Here is a 17314-nt window from a genome sequence, read left to right on the forward strand (position 1 = left end):
TAAATACCATGTCTAAAAGAGCAGGTCAGAGGTTAGGAATCCTGCGGCCAATAACTCACCTCCCGACTCCCCAAAGCCTGTCCACCATCTACAAGGCACAAGTCAGGAGTGTGATGGAATACTCTCACTTGCCTGGATGGGTGCAGCTCCAACAATACTCAAGAGGATCGACACCATCCAGGACAAAGCAGCCCGCTTGATTGGCACCCCATCCACAAACATTCACTCCCTCCACCACCAATGCACAGTGGCAGCAGTGTGTACAATCTACAAGATGCACTGCAGCAATGCGCCAAGGCTCCTTAGAAAGCATTTTCTGAACCGGCGACCTCTACCAACTAGAAGGACAAGGGCAGCAAATACATGGGAACACCACCACCTGCGAGTTCCCCTCCAAGCCACACACCATCCTGACTTGGAACTATATTGCTGTCCCTTCACTGTCGCTGGGTCGAAATCCTGGAACTCCCTTCCTAACAGCACTGTGGGTGCACCTACTCCACATGGACTGCAGCGGTTCAAGAAGGCAGCTCACCACCACCTTCTCAAGGGCAATTAGGGATGGGCAACAAATGCTGGCCTAGCCCACATCCCAAGAATGAAAAACAAGGATTCAATAAGGTAAGCGCAGAGAAGATGTTTGCAAGCGAGTCCAAAATTATACGCCATAAATACATGATAGTTACCAATAATCCCAATAGGGAATTCAGGAGAAACCTCTTTACCCAGAGTATGGAACTCATTACCCACAAAGAGTAGTTTTATTCATTCATTCACAGGATGTGAGTGTCACTGGCAAGGTCAGCATTCATTGCCCATTCCTAACTGCCCTTGAGAAGGTGGTGGTGACCTGCCTTCTTGACAACTGAGTGGCTTGTTAGGCTATTTAAAAGCACAGTTGAAAGTCACCTTGTTTGCTGTGGGTCTGGGATCACATGTAGGCCAGACCTGGTAAGTATGGCAGATTTCCTTCCCTAAACAATGTTTGTGTATCAGATAGGCTTTTATGACAATCCCATCGCTACATGGGCACCATTACTGACACTAGCTTTTTCTTCCAGATTTATTTATTTAACTGAATTTAAACTCCTGAGTGCTATCGTGGCTTTGAACTCATGCTGTCAGATAATTTGTCTTGGCCTCTAGATTCCGAATTGGGTAACATAACCAGTAGGCTGCTTTTTGCAATATCTGAGGTGAATAGCATTTAAGGAGATACTAGCCAAGTCCAAAGGAGAAGGGAATAGAAGAATATGCTGATAGAGTGAGATGCGGAATGGTGGGAGGAGGTCCGTGTGGAGTATAAACGCCAGCATGGATCTGTTGGGCTGAATGGCCTGTTTGTGTCTGTAAAATCCTATGAAAAGCTGAATCCACAATGCACCAGTTCAAACATATGACCTGACATTGCAATACTCGTAAGGAGGAAGAAAATTTCCCCTCTCCCTTATCTCCAATTCAAAAACACAATAAATTAACACACTTCCTTCAAGACAAACTGATAAAATCTCTTTATTTGTGAAACACCAATTAAAATATTCACAAGTCAGTTACCAGTAATCTTACCTAGGGGTTAAACCATATTCCAAAGACACAAGCTTTGCTCGATCCATTAACTTCTTCAGTGTCACAACAGTTTACAGTAAAGTCACTTACGAAAATGTACAGAAAGGCATTGATTTAATTGGCGATACAATACAGAGATACGAAAGCTAATCTCCAGTGAGGCCCAGAGTCCAGTGCAAAGGTTTAGGCTAGCAAAAAACTGACACTAGAAATGGTGCATGATTGTCAGATTGATTCACTTCTCAAGAAAGCAAGCAAAAGTGATGAGACAATGTGTTTCTCCTAATGTGATACAAAAACAGCAAATAACCCATTTCCATCCCCACCCTCACCAAAGTATAGTTTCCTGATTAAATTGCGGAACAGGCTCCAGGGGCTCAATGGCCTCCTTCTGTTCCTAATGTAACAGGTGAGGGGCTGAATGGCCTCCTCCTTTCCCAATGTAATAGGTTCAAAGGGGCTGTATTGGCCTCACAGCAACGTCCTGTCTAATTTCTTTTTGTTGTGCGTGACCTATTCATTCAAGTGTGTGGTTTCTTTAAAGATTTTTCTGCGCCTGTGCTTGCCTGGTATCTTAAAGGGGACGACATGTATGTAGCCTGCACGGTAACTTGAAGGTTGCTGAGTGGCCTTGCAGCTTAGAGGGGAGATTGCTTCACAGCCCAGCAGACTGAAGGGGACATGTTGTTCCTAAGATGCTTTGGAAAAGAAATCATCAATTCTTCAAAACTACATTAACTTGTGAGCAGTTTCTATTCATTTTCGGTGTTGGGTAGCTTCTGGGTCAAGGGACTGGTTGCTAAAGGCCAAGGGACTGCTTGCTAAGGGCCAAGGGACTGCTTGTTAAGGGCCAAGGGACTGCTTGTTAAAGGCCATGAGAAGGGACTGGTTGCTAAGGGCCAATGGAAGGGACTAGTTGCTAAGGGCCATGAGAAGGGACTGATTGCTAAGGGTCAAGGGAAGGGACTAGTTGCTAAGGGCCATGAGAAGGGACTGGTTGCTAAGGGCCAAGGGACTGGTTGCTAAGGACCATGAGAAGGGACTGCATGCTAAGGGCCAATGGAAGGGACTGGTTGCTGAGGGCCAAGGGAAGCAACTGGCTGCTAAGGGACAAGGGACTGGTTGCTAAGGGCCATAGGAGTGGTTGCTACAGGTTTTACTTGTTCTGAAATGACCCAATGTTTGCCTGGCCGACCTTCTATCTTCCACCCTTCATAAACTTCAGCCAATCCAAAACTCTCTTGGCTGTATTGTAACACACATTTAGTCCTGCTCACCCCTAAGTTACTTCCTGGCCCACTAACACCTCGATTTTAAAATTCTCTGTAACTTGCAGGGGGTTTCTCTCCACTTCAGCAGTGGCTGTCTTGTGGGACCCACAGAGGCATCCATTGTGGCATTTATTTGCTCATAGGACTGCCGTGCGGAGCAAGCCATGGGTAAGACATGAGGACTTTGTCTTTGAAGAAACTTCAAATACCTTCCATCAGGCAAGACAGGCTATATCCATAGCCTGACAGCGCTATAGGCCTTTTCATCCTGTGATCCACTTTCCTCACTGAAGCAAAGATTCTTATCGAGAAAGCAAAGTTTCTGCAAACGGACAACAGATAGTCTCTCAGCCACCGAAAGAGACAGACCAGGTTGGTTCATCCGCAAAACTAAAATCTTGACCCACCTTTCTCTTTCAAATACTGACCAACCGCTTAGTTTCCAAAATGGAGGTATTGGTTTGTCTGTGGTACTCATGATGACTTTGCTTGACATCCACTGCAACAGGGAGTTCGGCAGTCACAACCATCCAATAGCGCTGGGGGTGATAGTTAAAATCTTACAGCACAGAAGGAGGTTTTTTGGCCCATCATGTCTGGCTCTTTGAAAGAGCTGACCAATTTAGTTCTGCACCCCCCTGCTTTCTTCCCCCATAACCCAGTAAATTAGTCCCTTTCATGCAGATGTCCAATTGCCTTTTGAAGGTTCCTATAGAATCTAAAAAGATCAGAAAGATGGCCATCACTGGGGGACCTTCAAATGTGTCTTGATATTGGAGGAGGGAAGGAGACGGGAAGAGATTGTCCATATAGATCAATGATGCATTTCCATCCAGTGTGGTTGAAATAAAATAGTGGGCAGATGTAGAACCATAGAACCATAGAAAGATTACAGCACAGGAGGCCATTCAGCCCATTGTGTCCGTGCTGGCTGAAAAAACTAGCCGCCCAATCTAATCCCAACTTCCAGCACCTGGTCCATAGCCTTGCAGGTTACAGCACTTCAGGTGCATGTCCAGGTACCTTTGAAAATAATTGAGGGTTTCTGCCTCCACCACCATTCCTGGCAGTGAATTCCAGACACCCACCACCTGCTAGGTGAAAAAGTTTTTCCTCATGTCCCCTCTAATCCTTCTACAAATCACCTTAAATCTATGCCCCCTGGTAATTTACCACTCCGCTGGGGGAAACAGGTCCTTCCTGTCTAATCTATCTAGGTCCCTCATAATTTTGTACACCTCTATTAAGTCATCCCTCAGCCTCCTCTGTTCTAGGGAAAACAACCCTAGCCTATCCAATCCTTCCTCATAGCTGCAACTTTCAAGCCCTGGCAACGTTATTGTAAATCTCCTCTGTACTCTCTCCAGAGCAATTATGTCCTTCCTGTAATGTGGTGACCAGAACTATACGCAATACTACAACAGTGGCCTAACCAGCATTTTATACAGTTCTAGCATTACAGCCCTGCTTTTGAATTCTATACCTCGGTCAATAAAGGAAAGCATTCCATATGCCTTCTTCACCACTCTATCTACCTGTCCTGCCACCTTCAGGGACCTGTGGACATGCACTCCAAGGTCTTTCATTTCTTCTACCCCTCTCAATATCCTCCCGTTTATTGTGTATTCCCTCGCTTTATTTGCCCTCCCCAAATGCATTACCTCACACTTATCTGGATTGAATTCCATTTGCCACTTTTCCGCCCAATCAACCAAACTGTTGATATCATTCTGGAATCTACAGCTATCCTCTTCACTATCAAGGACACAGCCAATTTTTGTGTCATCAGCAAATTTCCCAATCATGTCTCCCACATTTAAGTCCAAATCATTAATATATGCCACAAATAGCAAGAGACCCAACACTGAGCCCTATGGAATACCACTGGAAACAGCTTTCTATTCAGAAAAACATTTGTTGACTACTACCCTTTGTTTCCTGTCCCTGAGCCAATTCTGGATCGAACCTGCAACATTCCCCTATATCCCATGGGCTTTCATTTTACTGACCAGTCTGCCATGCGGGACCTTGTCAAATGCCTTACTAATGATGTAGGTGGCATCAAATTTCCTTAATCTGTTATACAAGGAGGTGTGGAAATTTCAGGGTCCACATCAATGTTTCACGTGCATCTTAGTTAAGATTACGCCATGGATTTAACTCGTCTTAGATGTTGCCAGTCCCTAGTGACCCAGAGGGCACAGATTTAAGATAATCGGCAAAAGAGCCAGAGATGGGAGATGGGAAGAAAATGTTTATATGCAGTGAGTTGTTGTGATCTGGAATGCACTGTCTGAAAGGGCGGTGGAAGCAGATTCAATAGTAACTTTCAAAAGGGAATTAGATAAATACCTAAAAAGGAAACAATTGCAGGGCTATGGGAAAAGAGCAGCAGAGTGCCACTAATTGGATAGCTCCTTAAAGGAGCCAGCACAGGTATGATGGACTGAATGGCCTCTTCCTGTGCTGTATCAGTAACAAGTGACCCAGAGGACTGTGTAGACTGCCCCAGGGAAGGGTAGAATGTTTTGTTTGCTGCTGTCATTAGAGGAAATGGATGGATATGGGGAGCAGGGTTAAGGAGGACGGAGTGTGAAGTAGAATAGAAATTCACATATCTAACCGGAAACTCAGCAACCACTTTAAAAACTAGAAGGGGATGGGTTAGTGTTGTGTAGTCTGTGCAATTGCATGAGGTCCACAATGTCAGTCAGTGATAAATTGAAATATTTAGGCTCTTTATAACTGATTGCAAACCTACCTCTTCTCAATTGTGCCTGGGCCCATTTGACAGCAGATTATACCGGTTGTATTTAATGTCATTGGTAGAATGTAAGGTCCCCAAAGCTAATTTTTTCATGGAAAGCCCACGCAAAGCCAAGAACCCGCCCCCATTCACGAGAACAAGAGAAATAAGCAACTCATTCCCAGTGTGAGACAAAGTCTCAGTAAAGCCAGTGTCACAAAGATCCGAGGAAGCTCTTTTGAAAGAATTACAATTTATAAATGTACAAACCGTGTTTAAAATCTTTGCTTTCAAAGTGCATTGGGTCAAATCGAGCAATGTATTACAAGCCCCCTTCAAACAAAATGGCTGTTTATTGACCGCTGTTTTTTTTTTTCGAAACGAGGAAGGTTTTCTCTCTTCATTAATTGCAGCAGTAAGTCTTCTAACTTAATCAGGTCTGTCAGACGTCTCTCAAAGTGCTTTCAATTGGTTCAAAGTGCAGTCGCTGTGGTTAAGGCGGGGCAAAATGGTCAGACTAAAATTTCACCCTGGAGTCATTTATTTCGGAGGCTTATGGTTTCCCTTTCAGTGAAGGCAAGCAAAGGGTTGGTGTCCATTAACCCCCACCAGGGTCTGCTCCTCAGTGACCCAGTTTTAACTAGACTGGCACTTTCTACCATCCCGTAACTCATAATGCTCTTCAATGAACATCCTCAATGATGGGACTGCTGAAAATTTTAATCCCCCCTTCCTCCCTTCCTAAGATCACGTTGAGATTGCAAATGCCCGTTATTTTAATTTTTTTGCACCCGGCAATACAGTAAAAAACATGCATCGCAGCCAAGTTATAAAGTCATCACCTACTATCACAATTTTAAAATACACCTACACTGTAAACTGATTGGAATTAAAGATATCACTGTAAACATGCCAGAACGACAAATATTGCCTCTTAGGATACAAAAAGATGATCGGTTATGAAATTTATCACTCTCCCTGCAAACACGGGGTTGTGAGCGGAGGAACCGATTACTCAACCCAGCAGTGATCCCGCCAAGCATTCCACCTCTCTCTCCGGGGGGAGACATGAGTCCAGCGGTGAGGTTACACAGGAGATATTTTCTGTGCGTGCAAGTCAGTCATGGATAGCAGCAGGAGATTGGAGGGAAGGGATTTCAGCTGCAGAGAGAGAAGGAAGTTAAAGAATTAAAAAAGGGACTTGCATTTATACAGCACTTTTCACCCCCTCAGTACGTTCCAACGAGCTTTACAGCCAATTAAGCACTTTTGAAGTCTATTCACTCTTGCATTGTAGGGAACACGGCAACCAATTTGCGCACAGCAAGCTCCCACAGCAATCAGATACATAACCGGATGTGGCCGTCAGGCGTTGGTTGAAGGATAAATATTGGGATAGGACACCGGGTGAACTCCCCTGGCTCTTCTTCCAATAGTGCCACGACAACTTGTACACCCACCAGTTTAATGTCTCATCCGAAAGACGGCACCAACCGTGCAGCATTCCCTCAGTACTGCACTGGGGAGCGCCAGCCAAGATTGTGCACTCAGATCCCTGGAGCGGGACTCGAACCCACAACCTTCTGATCGCAGCTGCAAGCCCAAATAAAGAGAGACATAATGCTGGACATTTATAGCAGATCCGGAAAAAGAAAGGGGATGGTTAAAAGTTGTAAGCGCAGAGCCTTCAGAAGTGGAAATTGGGAGATAAGAAAAATTCTTTGTTGGAACACAGCCAATGAGAGGGTGGGTGAGTATCGGGGGGAATGGTGGAGAATGACGAGTGGGTTCTCCTTGTCCCTCTTCACCCCAATTCCCCCCACTCCAGTTCCAGGTTGGTCCCTCTGGACCCAAACTACTAAATCCCAGACCTTAATCCTTACTTGGCAAGAGCAGACGGGGATCCTGATCGATGGAAGTGGACAATTTGCCATTTGCCATCACGACGATGCCAGATGCGAGTCTCCTCGGATTGGGCAGTGCGTGGGATCCCATTGCTGTCTATGTACTGTGTGATGCGGATATAAGCGATGCAGGCAGCCTCGTCCCCAATCAAGTGGATGTGCGGGTTCAGGATGGTGGTGTGGACCGGCTTGTTGTTCTTAGACCACACTGGAAATGGACACAAAAATCATCAGCTCCCAAACTACACAACGGGAAATAAAACTATACATTATGAGAGTTCAGCAGGCAGGGAGAGGTAAAAGCTGTATGTCGTGTGGCACTGAGCATCAGAACAGCAACAACATCTTACATTTACAGAAGGAAGAAAGACTTACATTTCCATAGCGCCTTTCACAACCGCAGGACGGTCCAAAGCGCTTTACAACCAATGAAGCACTTTTGAAGTGTAGCCACTGTTGTAATGTAGGAAATGTGGCAGCCAATTTGTACACAGCAAGCTCCCACAAACAGGAATGTGATAATGACCAGATACTCTGTTTATAGTGATATTGATTGTGGGATAAATATTGGCCCAGGACACCGAGCAGAACTCCCCTGCTCTTCTTCAAAATAGCATAACGGCATCTGACAGGGCCTTGGTTTAATGTCTCACGTGAAAGGAGATACCTCCTGCTGTGCAGCACTCCCACAGTACTGGCACTGGGAGTGTCAGTTGATGTTTTTGAACTCAAATCTCTGGATTGGGACTTGACCCCATAACCTTCTTACTCAGAGGCAAGAATGCGACACACTGAGCCACAGACTCCAACAATACACTCCAACTCCTGCATGACTGAGGCCAACTTGCTCAAGACAGAGCAGGGCTTGAACTAGAGCTTCACAAGTGGGCCATGCCTCAGTATCACAGCGGGAAGGGAATTCACGCACTCGGACATCATTCGTTAAATGTTTAACACCTATTTAGTAGCATTAAAGTTAATAGTTGAAATAGTCAGTGATCAGACTTGAATCGTGTGTCTCTCCAACCAGAACAGAAATGGTTTCTTACAATTCTCAAAGTAGAATCGATGAAAATCGAGTCCCTCCACCAGATTCCCCAGAGCCTCGGGCTCGAACGCAGTGACCCCAGGGTCACACATCTTCCTGAAAGACCAACAGATCAAAATGGTGAAGATACACTTCTCTTAGCAAAGGGGGAAAACAGAAAATGCTGGAAAGACACAGCAGGCCAATCAGCATCTAAAGGAGGAAAGGGTCATGTTTGGAGAGCAGGAAAAGTGCACATTTCTGATATGAAATGGAGGGAGGCAGAGATAAAGGGAGGTAGGGATGGAGGGAGGGAAGCAATGAAAGGAGGGGAGGAATGAATAGAGGAAGGGGAGGAGTGGATGGGAAGTGGGATAGAGGGAGGGAGGGGAGGAATGGAGAGAAGGTGAGAGAGAGGAGAGGAATGGAATGACGGAGGGATGGAGAAAGGGAGAGAAGGAATGAATGATGGATCTGCCACACTGGTTTCACACCAGGATGGCAAGTTGCAAATCTATGTCCTGGAATCCAAGTGTAAGATCCAAATAATAACTTCTCAGAGTTAACGAAGCATGGTTTCTAGCAAATGGATAACTGTTTCAAGTCTTTTGTGTCATAAGTACAAAACAAAGTCAAGTGGTTTGTTTGGGAAAGGAACTTACGTGTATGCCTCAAAATCTCCATTGCTAATTGCTTCAATCAGCTGTTCTGTGGCTTTGATAATCTCCTGTTTACGCACTGGAATTAGCACAGAAAGAGTACAGTTGTAATGTTTCCTCATTTACAACACAGTCACACTATTTTAAAAAAGGTGTACATTCTACATGGTGCACAACAGAGTTACAGAGACTGAGCCTTACATTGATACAGCTATTCCTTCTCATCCCAACAAAATCTCCCTATATTTCTCCATCAATATATCTCTCCCTCCATCTATTCATTCCTCCCTCATCTCTCTCTCTCTAACCATTCATTCCTCCCTCCATCCATTCATTCATTCCTCCCTCATCTCTAACTCAATCCATTCATACCTCCCTCCTCTCTCCCTCCATCTATCAACTACTAGATATTAAGAATATCAAGGGATATGGGGAAAGTGTGGGAAAATGTCATTGAGGTAGAAGATCAGCCATGATCTAACTGAATGGCGGTGCAGACTTGAGGGGCTGAATAGCCTACTCCCGCTCCAATTCCCTCTGTTCCTACATTTCTATGCATTCGTTCCTCCCTCCATTCATTCATTCCTCACTCCATCTCTCCATCCATTCATTTCTCCCTCCATCTCTCTCTGTATTCATTCCTCACACCATCTCTTCCTCCATCAATTCCTCCCTCCTCTCTCCCTCCATCCATTCCTTCCTCCATCCATTCCTCCCTCTTTCTCTATCCGTGGATTTTTTTTCTCCATCCAATACTGCCTCCATCTCTTCTTCCATCCAGCCTATCCATTTCACCCTCTCCCCATTTGTACTTATTGAAGAACTTCCTCCTCTTGCCCAGTGCACCTGAATCCAACAGTAACACCTTGGCTTGGAAGCCCCTTGGAGTGGCTCAGGTACAGGAGGACTGTCCACTCCAAAAGAGTGGGGACCAAATTAAAATGGCAGCCGGGGTCAGATGGCGTCGTTTGGACGTGCATGCTGTGGGATGACGAGGTCTTGGACTCGCTAATGAAAACAGCATTGTGGCCACAGGAGGCACGTTTAGTTAATTTTGTTTTATTTATTAAGCGTTCGTTATTGCACCCAAAATTACACCCATTTTGAAAGTGTTTTCTTACCCCCGAGTTTCCGCTCAAACTCATTTACAAAATCTGCAATGAACCAAGTTTTTAAATGCAATTTCTTTTTTTTCTAAAATGTGGTTTTAAAAAATATTCCTTGATATATTTAAGAGTGGTAACTTGAAATGGATTTATCACTAAAAAAAAGCATTTAAAATCACAGTGTCAATTCACCACCTGTGAGTAACCAGATTTTAAATTACTGAAATGACTTTCAAAAAATATGAAAAATATAAAAAACATAAAAATTAAATAAAAACATCAAAATTATAAAAATTAATTATAAAATTAAAATAAAAATGACTTTTAAAAAACAATTTTCAGTGAGATTGGGGGTTTACAGTAGTCAGTTCCTTAGCAAATCTTAGAAAAAAGTTCTGAACTTTTCAAAACGTGCCTATTTGTGTCCTCGCATCCAAAAGTTTCAGCTTAATTTTTGGAGCCTCCTTGAAGGCCTGCAAACAGGGTCAAGTAGCAGAAACTCGCCATGGTGACTAATTCACCCTGGAGGAGTAACCAGTTTTGTGGGCCGGGTCTGCATTTAGCGTGATTTTTTTAAAACTAGCGCAAAAGATGGCAGAAACTTTAAGCGCTGAACACAATTTGTGCTTAAAATTACGTGATCTTTTGTGCCAGTTACACCAATGTCAGGTGGACTGCGTTGGAAATACCAGTGCAATCAAGGGAAAACTCCAGGCCGGCATATTTATGGCCTCTTGTTTCGGACTCTTTCTCTTAGCACCTTACCTTTAGTATCCTCATCTTCAATTGTGGTATTGGTACTTTCCGAGGATTCCTAGATTAAAGGCACAGGGCTGTCACAATGAGAAGTAACCATGGCAACATGCTCAATATGCCCCCGTAATCCAAAGCTATCATTGTCGCAGAACAAGATAGGAGCAAGCATCACTGTTTAAGTTTTTGTGAAAAACCTACAGAAATTGCCATGAAACTAACCAACCTCCTTTAGAAGAAATGATAAGTGGCGTATGGTTTAGTGTCGAAATATATTGCGCAAGCAATTCCAAAGGAAAGGGCTTTGAAATATGTTGAAGCAGTTTTAACAGTACTGCAAGGAGTTGCACGGAATCACAAAGGTATGTTTAGTTTAGTTTAGTTTAGAGATACAGCACTGAAACAGGCCCTTCGGCCCACCGAGTCTGTGCCGACCATCAACCACCCATTTATACTAATCCCATATTCCTACCACATCCCCACCTGTCCCTATATTTCCCGACCACCTACCTATACTAGGGGCAATTTATAATGGCCAATTTACCTACCAACCTGCAAGTCTTTTGGCTTGTGGGAGGAAACCGGAGCACCCGGAGAAAACCCACGCAGACACAGGGAGAACTTGCAAACTCCGCACAGGCAGTACCCGGAATTGAACCCGGGTCACTGGAGCTGTGAGGCTGCAGTGCTAACCACTGCGCCACTGTGCCGCCCTATATTAAATAAAAACGTAAAAATTATAAAAATGTCTCAGCACACAATCAGTAATATCATGCGAGCAGGAATGTGAGCATAACGAAGAATGTGCAGAAAATCAAGAGTGCAAATTATTCAATACGTGCATTTAATCATAAAGACACTTGTAAGCAACGTTATGTGTGTAATCATGACTGCGTATGTAATCACGAATATGCAAGTAATGCTAATACACATGCAGCCACCAAAGAGTACGTAATCACCAGTGTATATATAATCACCAATGTGCATGTAATGACTGATGTGTCTGTGATCACTGATGTGCAGTTCTTACTCTCGCTGGTGCACTCACTGATATGCTGCTACCTCTGTTGCTGCTTTTAGGAACTTAAGTACAGGAGGAGGCCATTCAGCCCCTCGAATCTGTTCATGACTCTTCCACTTAACTTCATCCACCCATTCTTGTTCCATATCTCTTGATACCCTTATCGAACAAAATCTACCGATCTTCGAGGATTACACAGAATTTACAGCACAGAAACAGGCCATTCGGCCCAACCAGTCCATGCTGGTGTTTATGCGCCATTCGAGCCTCCTCCTGCCTTTCTTCACCTAAATCTTTCATTCCAATCCTCTATTCTCTTCTCTCTCATGTGCTTGTCTAGCTTCCACTTAAATGCATCTATACTATTTGCCTCAACCACTCCCTGTGGTAGTGAATTCTCACCACTCTCTGGGTAAAGAAATTTCTTCTAAATTCCTCACTTGATTTCTTGGTGACTATCTGTTATTAGTGGCCTCTATTTTTGTTCTTCCTCACAAGTGAAAACACTTTCTCTGTGTCTACACTATCAAAACCTTTCAGAATTTTAAAGACCTCTATTAGGTCACCTCTCACGCTTCTCTTTATTAGGTCACCTCTCACGCTTCTCTTTATTAGGTCACCTCCCACACTTCTCTTTTCAAGAAAAAAGAGACCCAGTCGGTTCATCCTTTTCTGATAGGCATAACTTCACAGTTCTGATATCATCCTTGTTAATCTTTTTTAACCCTCTAAAGTGCCTCCTTATCCTTTTTATAATATGACGAACAGAACTGTACACTGTACAGTGTGGTCTAACAAAGGTTCGAAGCAAGTTTAGCATAACTTCTTTTCAGTGTTATCCCTTATTAGTCTACTACGTGGCATCTTATTGAAGGTCTTTTGAAAATCTAGATGAATTACAAATCTACAATTCTTGGTCTCAGTCTTGACTTTTTAGGAGTGGATTTCCACTAGCCTTAGTGCGAATAAGTGCTAAATTTTGGTAATTAATGAGCTTTATTGAGACAGCAGCATGCTTTCTGGGGCTGCATGAAAGTGGGAATTGAGAATCCTGATTAAATGCAGCAGCCGCACAGGGACTTGAACCCTGGATCCACTGATTCATTGCTGGTCTACTGACTGAGCTTTCTGGGCTTTCAAACAGGCAACTGTTAGCTCCCTTCCTCTGAAGGGAACATAGGCAGTGAGTTTACCTGCTCACTGGACAATCAGTCTGTCATGGCCAGGCTGAGCTCTCAGGCTAGTGTTTCCAGATCTCACACTCCTGAGCTGTACTGACCTCTCCCCTGACCTCAGGGATAGCCTGTGACCAGGATCTTAAAGGGATCGCAGACATCATTTGGTACTGAGGGGAGACGGTGGTGTTGTGGTAATGTCACTGGGTTAGTAATCCAGAGGCCCAGGTTAATGCCCTGGGGACGGAGGCTTGAATCCCACCCTGGCAAATGGTGGAACTTAAATTCAGCTAATAAATTCAATTAATTATAAAAAGTCTCAGTAATGGTGTCATGAAATGCATCTGGTTCACTAATGCTCTTTAGGAAAGGAAATCTGCTGTCCTTGCCTGGTCTGGCCTACAGGTGACTCCAGACCCACAGCAATGTGGTTGACTCATACCTGCTGTCTGAAATGGCTTAGCAAGCCACTCAGTTGTTAAGTGCAATGAGGGATGGGCAACAAATGCTGGCCTTGCCAGCAATGCCCACATCCCATGAAAGAATAGAAAATGAACTCATGACCTCTGAATAGATCAAGGTCAGGTAGTGCAGAACCAGGATTGGCAGCATTTTAGACTGTGCTGATCGCAGTCTAGGAGTGAGAACTTCAACTGGGCCCAAACGTTTCCTTATTTATTCTTGGACTGAAGGAAACATTTTGCAGTTCACTTGTACCAGGGACAGTGTCGAGGTACGTCTGTCATATCGTGTCCAAATGTGCACGTTCCACTTTTTCTTTCTCAAGGTTAGATGTTCAAAGTATTTACAGACTAGAGATAGGCCAATTGGTCTAACTGGTTCATGCCAGTGCTTTTGTTTCATATGAGCCTACTCCCACCTCTACTTCATCTCACCCTATCAGCATATCCTTCTATTCCTTTTTCCCCTGTATTTATCCAGCTTCCCCTTAAATGCGTTTATGTTATGTGCCTCAAGTATTTTCCAGTAGCTGACGGTACAGGTCTAGAGGACACAGATTTAAGGTTTTGGGCAAGAGATACAGGGGAGATGTGAGGAAGGACTTTTTCACACAGCGAGTTGCAATGACCTGGAACTCACTGCCTGCGAGGGTGGTGGAAGTGGAAATGGTCAATGATTTCAAAAGGAAATTGCATCGGCATTAAGGAAATAAACTGCAGGGCTATGGGGATAGAGCAGAGAAATGGGGCTGACTGAATTGTTCTACAGAGAGCCGGCATGGACTCAATGGGCCGAATGGCCTCCTTCTGTGTCATAATGACTCGATGATTCCATAACTACTCCCTGTGGTACTGAGTTCCACATTCTGACTGCTCTCTGGGTAAAGGTGTTTCTCTTGAATTCCTTATTGGATTTATTGGTGACTATGTTGTATTTATGGGCCCTAATACGGGTCTCACCCTTGACTCTGCTTCAGATTCCCACTTCCCCTCCTCACACAGCTACCCCAGCAAAACAATTTTAATTTCCCACACCCCTTGTTGCCTCTTTGCCTGCAATTAACCAACAGCTTTGTGCTTCAGGCTGATGCCCACGAGAAACGAGACTGAAACTAGCCAATCTCACTACAAACATAGGAGCCTCAGGACTGACAGATCCCATCTGTCTGGAATGTGAGTTTAAGGAAGGATGTAAATGTGTTGGAAGCAGTACAGAGAAGGTTTACTAGACTACACCTGGAATGCACAGGCTGTCTTATGAGGAAAGATTGGACAGGCTAGGCTTGTATCCGCTGGAATTTAGAAGAGTAAGAGGTGACTTGATTGAAACATATAAAATTGAGGGGTCTTGACAGGGTGGATGTGGAAAGGACGTTTCCTCTTGTGGAAGAATCTAGAATGAGGGGGGGTCACTGTTTAAAAATAAGGGGTCGCTCATTTAAGATAGAGATGTGGAGAAATTTTTTCTCTCGGAAGATTGTGAGTCTTTGGAATTCTTTTCCTCAAAAGGTGATGGAAGCAGAGTCTTTGAGTATTTTTAAGGCAGAGATAGATAGATTCTTGCTAAGCAAAGGGGTAAAAGGTTATCGGGAGTAGGCTGGGTTGAGCTTACAGTCAGATCAGGCATGGTCTTATTGAATGGCAGGGCAGGCTGGAGGGGCCGAGTGGCCTACTCCTGCTCCTAATTTGTCTGTTCATATGTTCGTAGTGGAACACTGCACCAGTGAGCACTTCCTCAATGTGGCTGATATGGGTGGTATTGAAGTCTTAATCCAGAGGGTACACAGAGAGTTGTTGAGACTTTAATGATCCACTGCACATTTTTTCAAAATTCATTCTGGGATGTGAGCTTTGCAGGCAAGACTGACATTTATCGCCCATCTCTAGTTGCCTTGTGAAGGTGGTGGTGTGCCTTGTTCTTGAACCACTGGTTAGTGGTGTGATATTGCTGGTTTGCTAGGCCATCTCAGAGGGCAGTTAAGAGGCAACTATTTTAGTGTGAAGACTGGCGTGACTGAAAGCTCTCGACTGGGTAAGGACGTCAGGTTTCCTTTTCTGAAGGATATTAGTAAACCAGTCGGGCTTTTACGACAATCTGACAGCTTCACAGAATAGAGTACAATCACAGAATGGTTACAGTGCAGAAGGAGGCCATTCGGCCCATCACGTCTATGCTGGCTCTCTGTTGGAGCAACTCAGCTAGTCCCACTCCCCTTCCCTTTCCCCATAGCCCTGCAAATTTATTCTCTTCATACAATTATCCAATTCCCTTTTGAAAGCCACGATTGAATCTGCCTCCACCACACTCTCAGGCAAAGCACTCCAGATCCTAACCACTCGCTCTGCCAAAATCTTTTTCCTCATCTTGCCATTGGTTCTTTTGCCATTAACCTTATAACGGTGTCCTCTGGTTCTCGACTCTTCAGCCAATGAGAACAGTTACTCTCTATCTACTCTGTCTAGTCTCCTCATGATTTTGAACATCTCGATCAAATCTCCTCTCAACCTTCTCTTTTCTAAGGAGAATGACCCCAGCTTCTGCAATCTATCCACGTAACTGAAGTCCCTCATCCCTGGAACCATCCTTATGAATCTTTTCTGCACCCTCTCTAAACGCCTTCATATCCTTCTCAAGCATGGTGCCCAGAATTAGACACAACACTCCAGTCGAGGCCGAACCAGTGTTTTATAAAGGTTCATCATAATTTCCTTGCTCTTGTACTCTATGTCTCTACTTATAAAGCCTTGGATACCATATGCTTTATTAACTGCTTTCTGAACCTGCTTCATTGTCACTTCTTTTAATAATCGGCTTTTTATTCCCAGGTTAAAAAAAACCTGAATTGAAATTCTCAAATTGCCCTGATGGGATTTGAACGTTTGTTCTCTGGATTACTGAAAGAATTCCTTGCACTTACTTACACCCAAAGTACTCTACAGCCTTTTTGAAACATGGTCATTGTTGTAACATAGGAAACGTGGCAGCCAATTTATGCACAGCAAGCTCCCACAAACAGCTGTGAGACAACGACGAGATAATCTGTTTTAAGTGTTCGTTGCTGGTCAGGCCATCAGCTTAACTCCCCTGCTCTTCTTTGAAATGTGCCGTGAGAATTTTTACATCCATCCGAGACGGCAGGCATGGCCTGGGTTTAGCAACTCATCCAAAAGATGGCACCTCTGACAGCGCAGCACTCCCTCTGTACTGCGTTGGGACTGTCAGCCTGGATTTTGTGCTCCCAGTCTCTGGAGTGGGGCTTGAATCCACAATCTTGTGACACAGAGGCAAGAACACTATCCACTGAGCCACGGCTGCACTCTATTGTTGGCCAAAAATGAGGGAAAAATGGCAAGTGGGAGTCATTGAGTCTGGGATGCAGCTACCTCCTAGAAGGGGATGGAAGCATTGTGGTAATGTTAGTGGATTAGTAATCCAGAGGCCTGGACTAATATTCTGGAGACATGAGTTCAAATGCCAGCGGGGGGGAGGGGGGGGGGGGGGGAGCGTAATATAAATTCAATTAAGTAATAAATCTGGAATTGAAAAGCTAATCACATTACAAATGATCATGAAACTACCAGATTGTTGTAAAAATCCATCTGGTTCATTAATGTCCTTCAGGGA

The 17314-nt window shown here is 44.2% G+C and overlaps 1 protein-coding gene across 1 annotated transcript in view; it reads right to left on the minus strand.

The window, feature by feature from the left end:
* Positions 1-1516: 1516 nt before the first annotated feature.
* LOC137376052 (calcium/calmodulin-dependent protein kinase type II subunit alpha) overlaps positions 1517-17314 on the minus strand; it is a 292806-nt gene continuing 277008 nt past the window's right edge. Inside the window, exons 14-18 of the mRNA XM_068044036.1 lie at positions 11045-11093; positions 9177-9252; positions 8537-8631; positions 7467-7695; positions 1517-6744 (exon numbers count right to left, since the gene is read on the minus strand). Coding sequence (XP_067900137.1) covers positions 6741-6744; positions 7467-7695; positions 8537-8631; positions 9177-9252; positions 11045-11093 — 453 coding nt within the window. The 3' untranslated portion in view covers positions 1517-6740. The remainder of the gene's footprint in view (positions 6745-7466; positions 7696-8536; positions 8632-9176; positions 9253-11044; positions 11094-17314) is intronic.

This window comes from Heterodontus francisci, chromosome 12, assembly GCF_036365525.1.
Source record: "Heterodontus francisci isolate sHetFra1 chromosome 12, sHetFra1.hap1, whole genome shotgun sequence".
In the NCBI taxonomy this organism is placed as follows: domain Eukaryota; kingdom Metazoa; phylum Chordata; class Chondrichthyes; order Heterodontiformes; family Heterodontidae; genus Heterodontus; species Heterodontus francisci.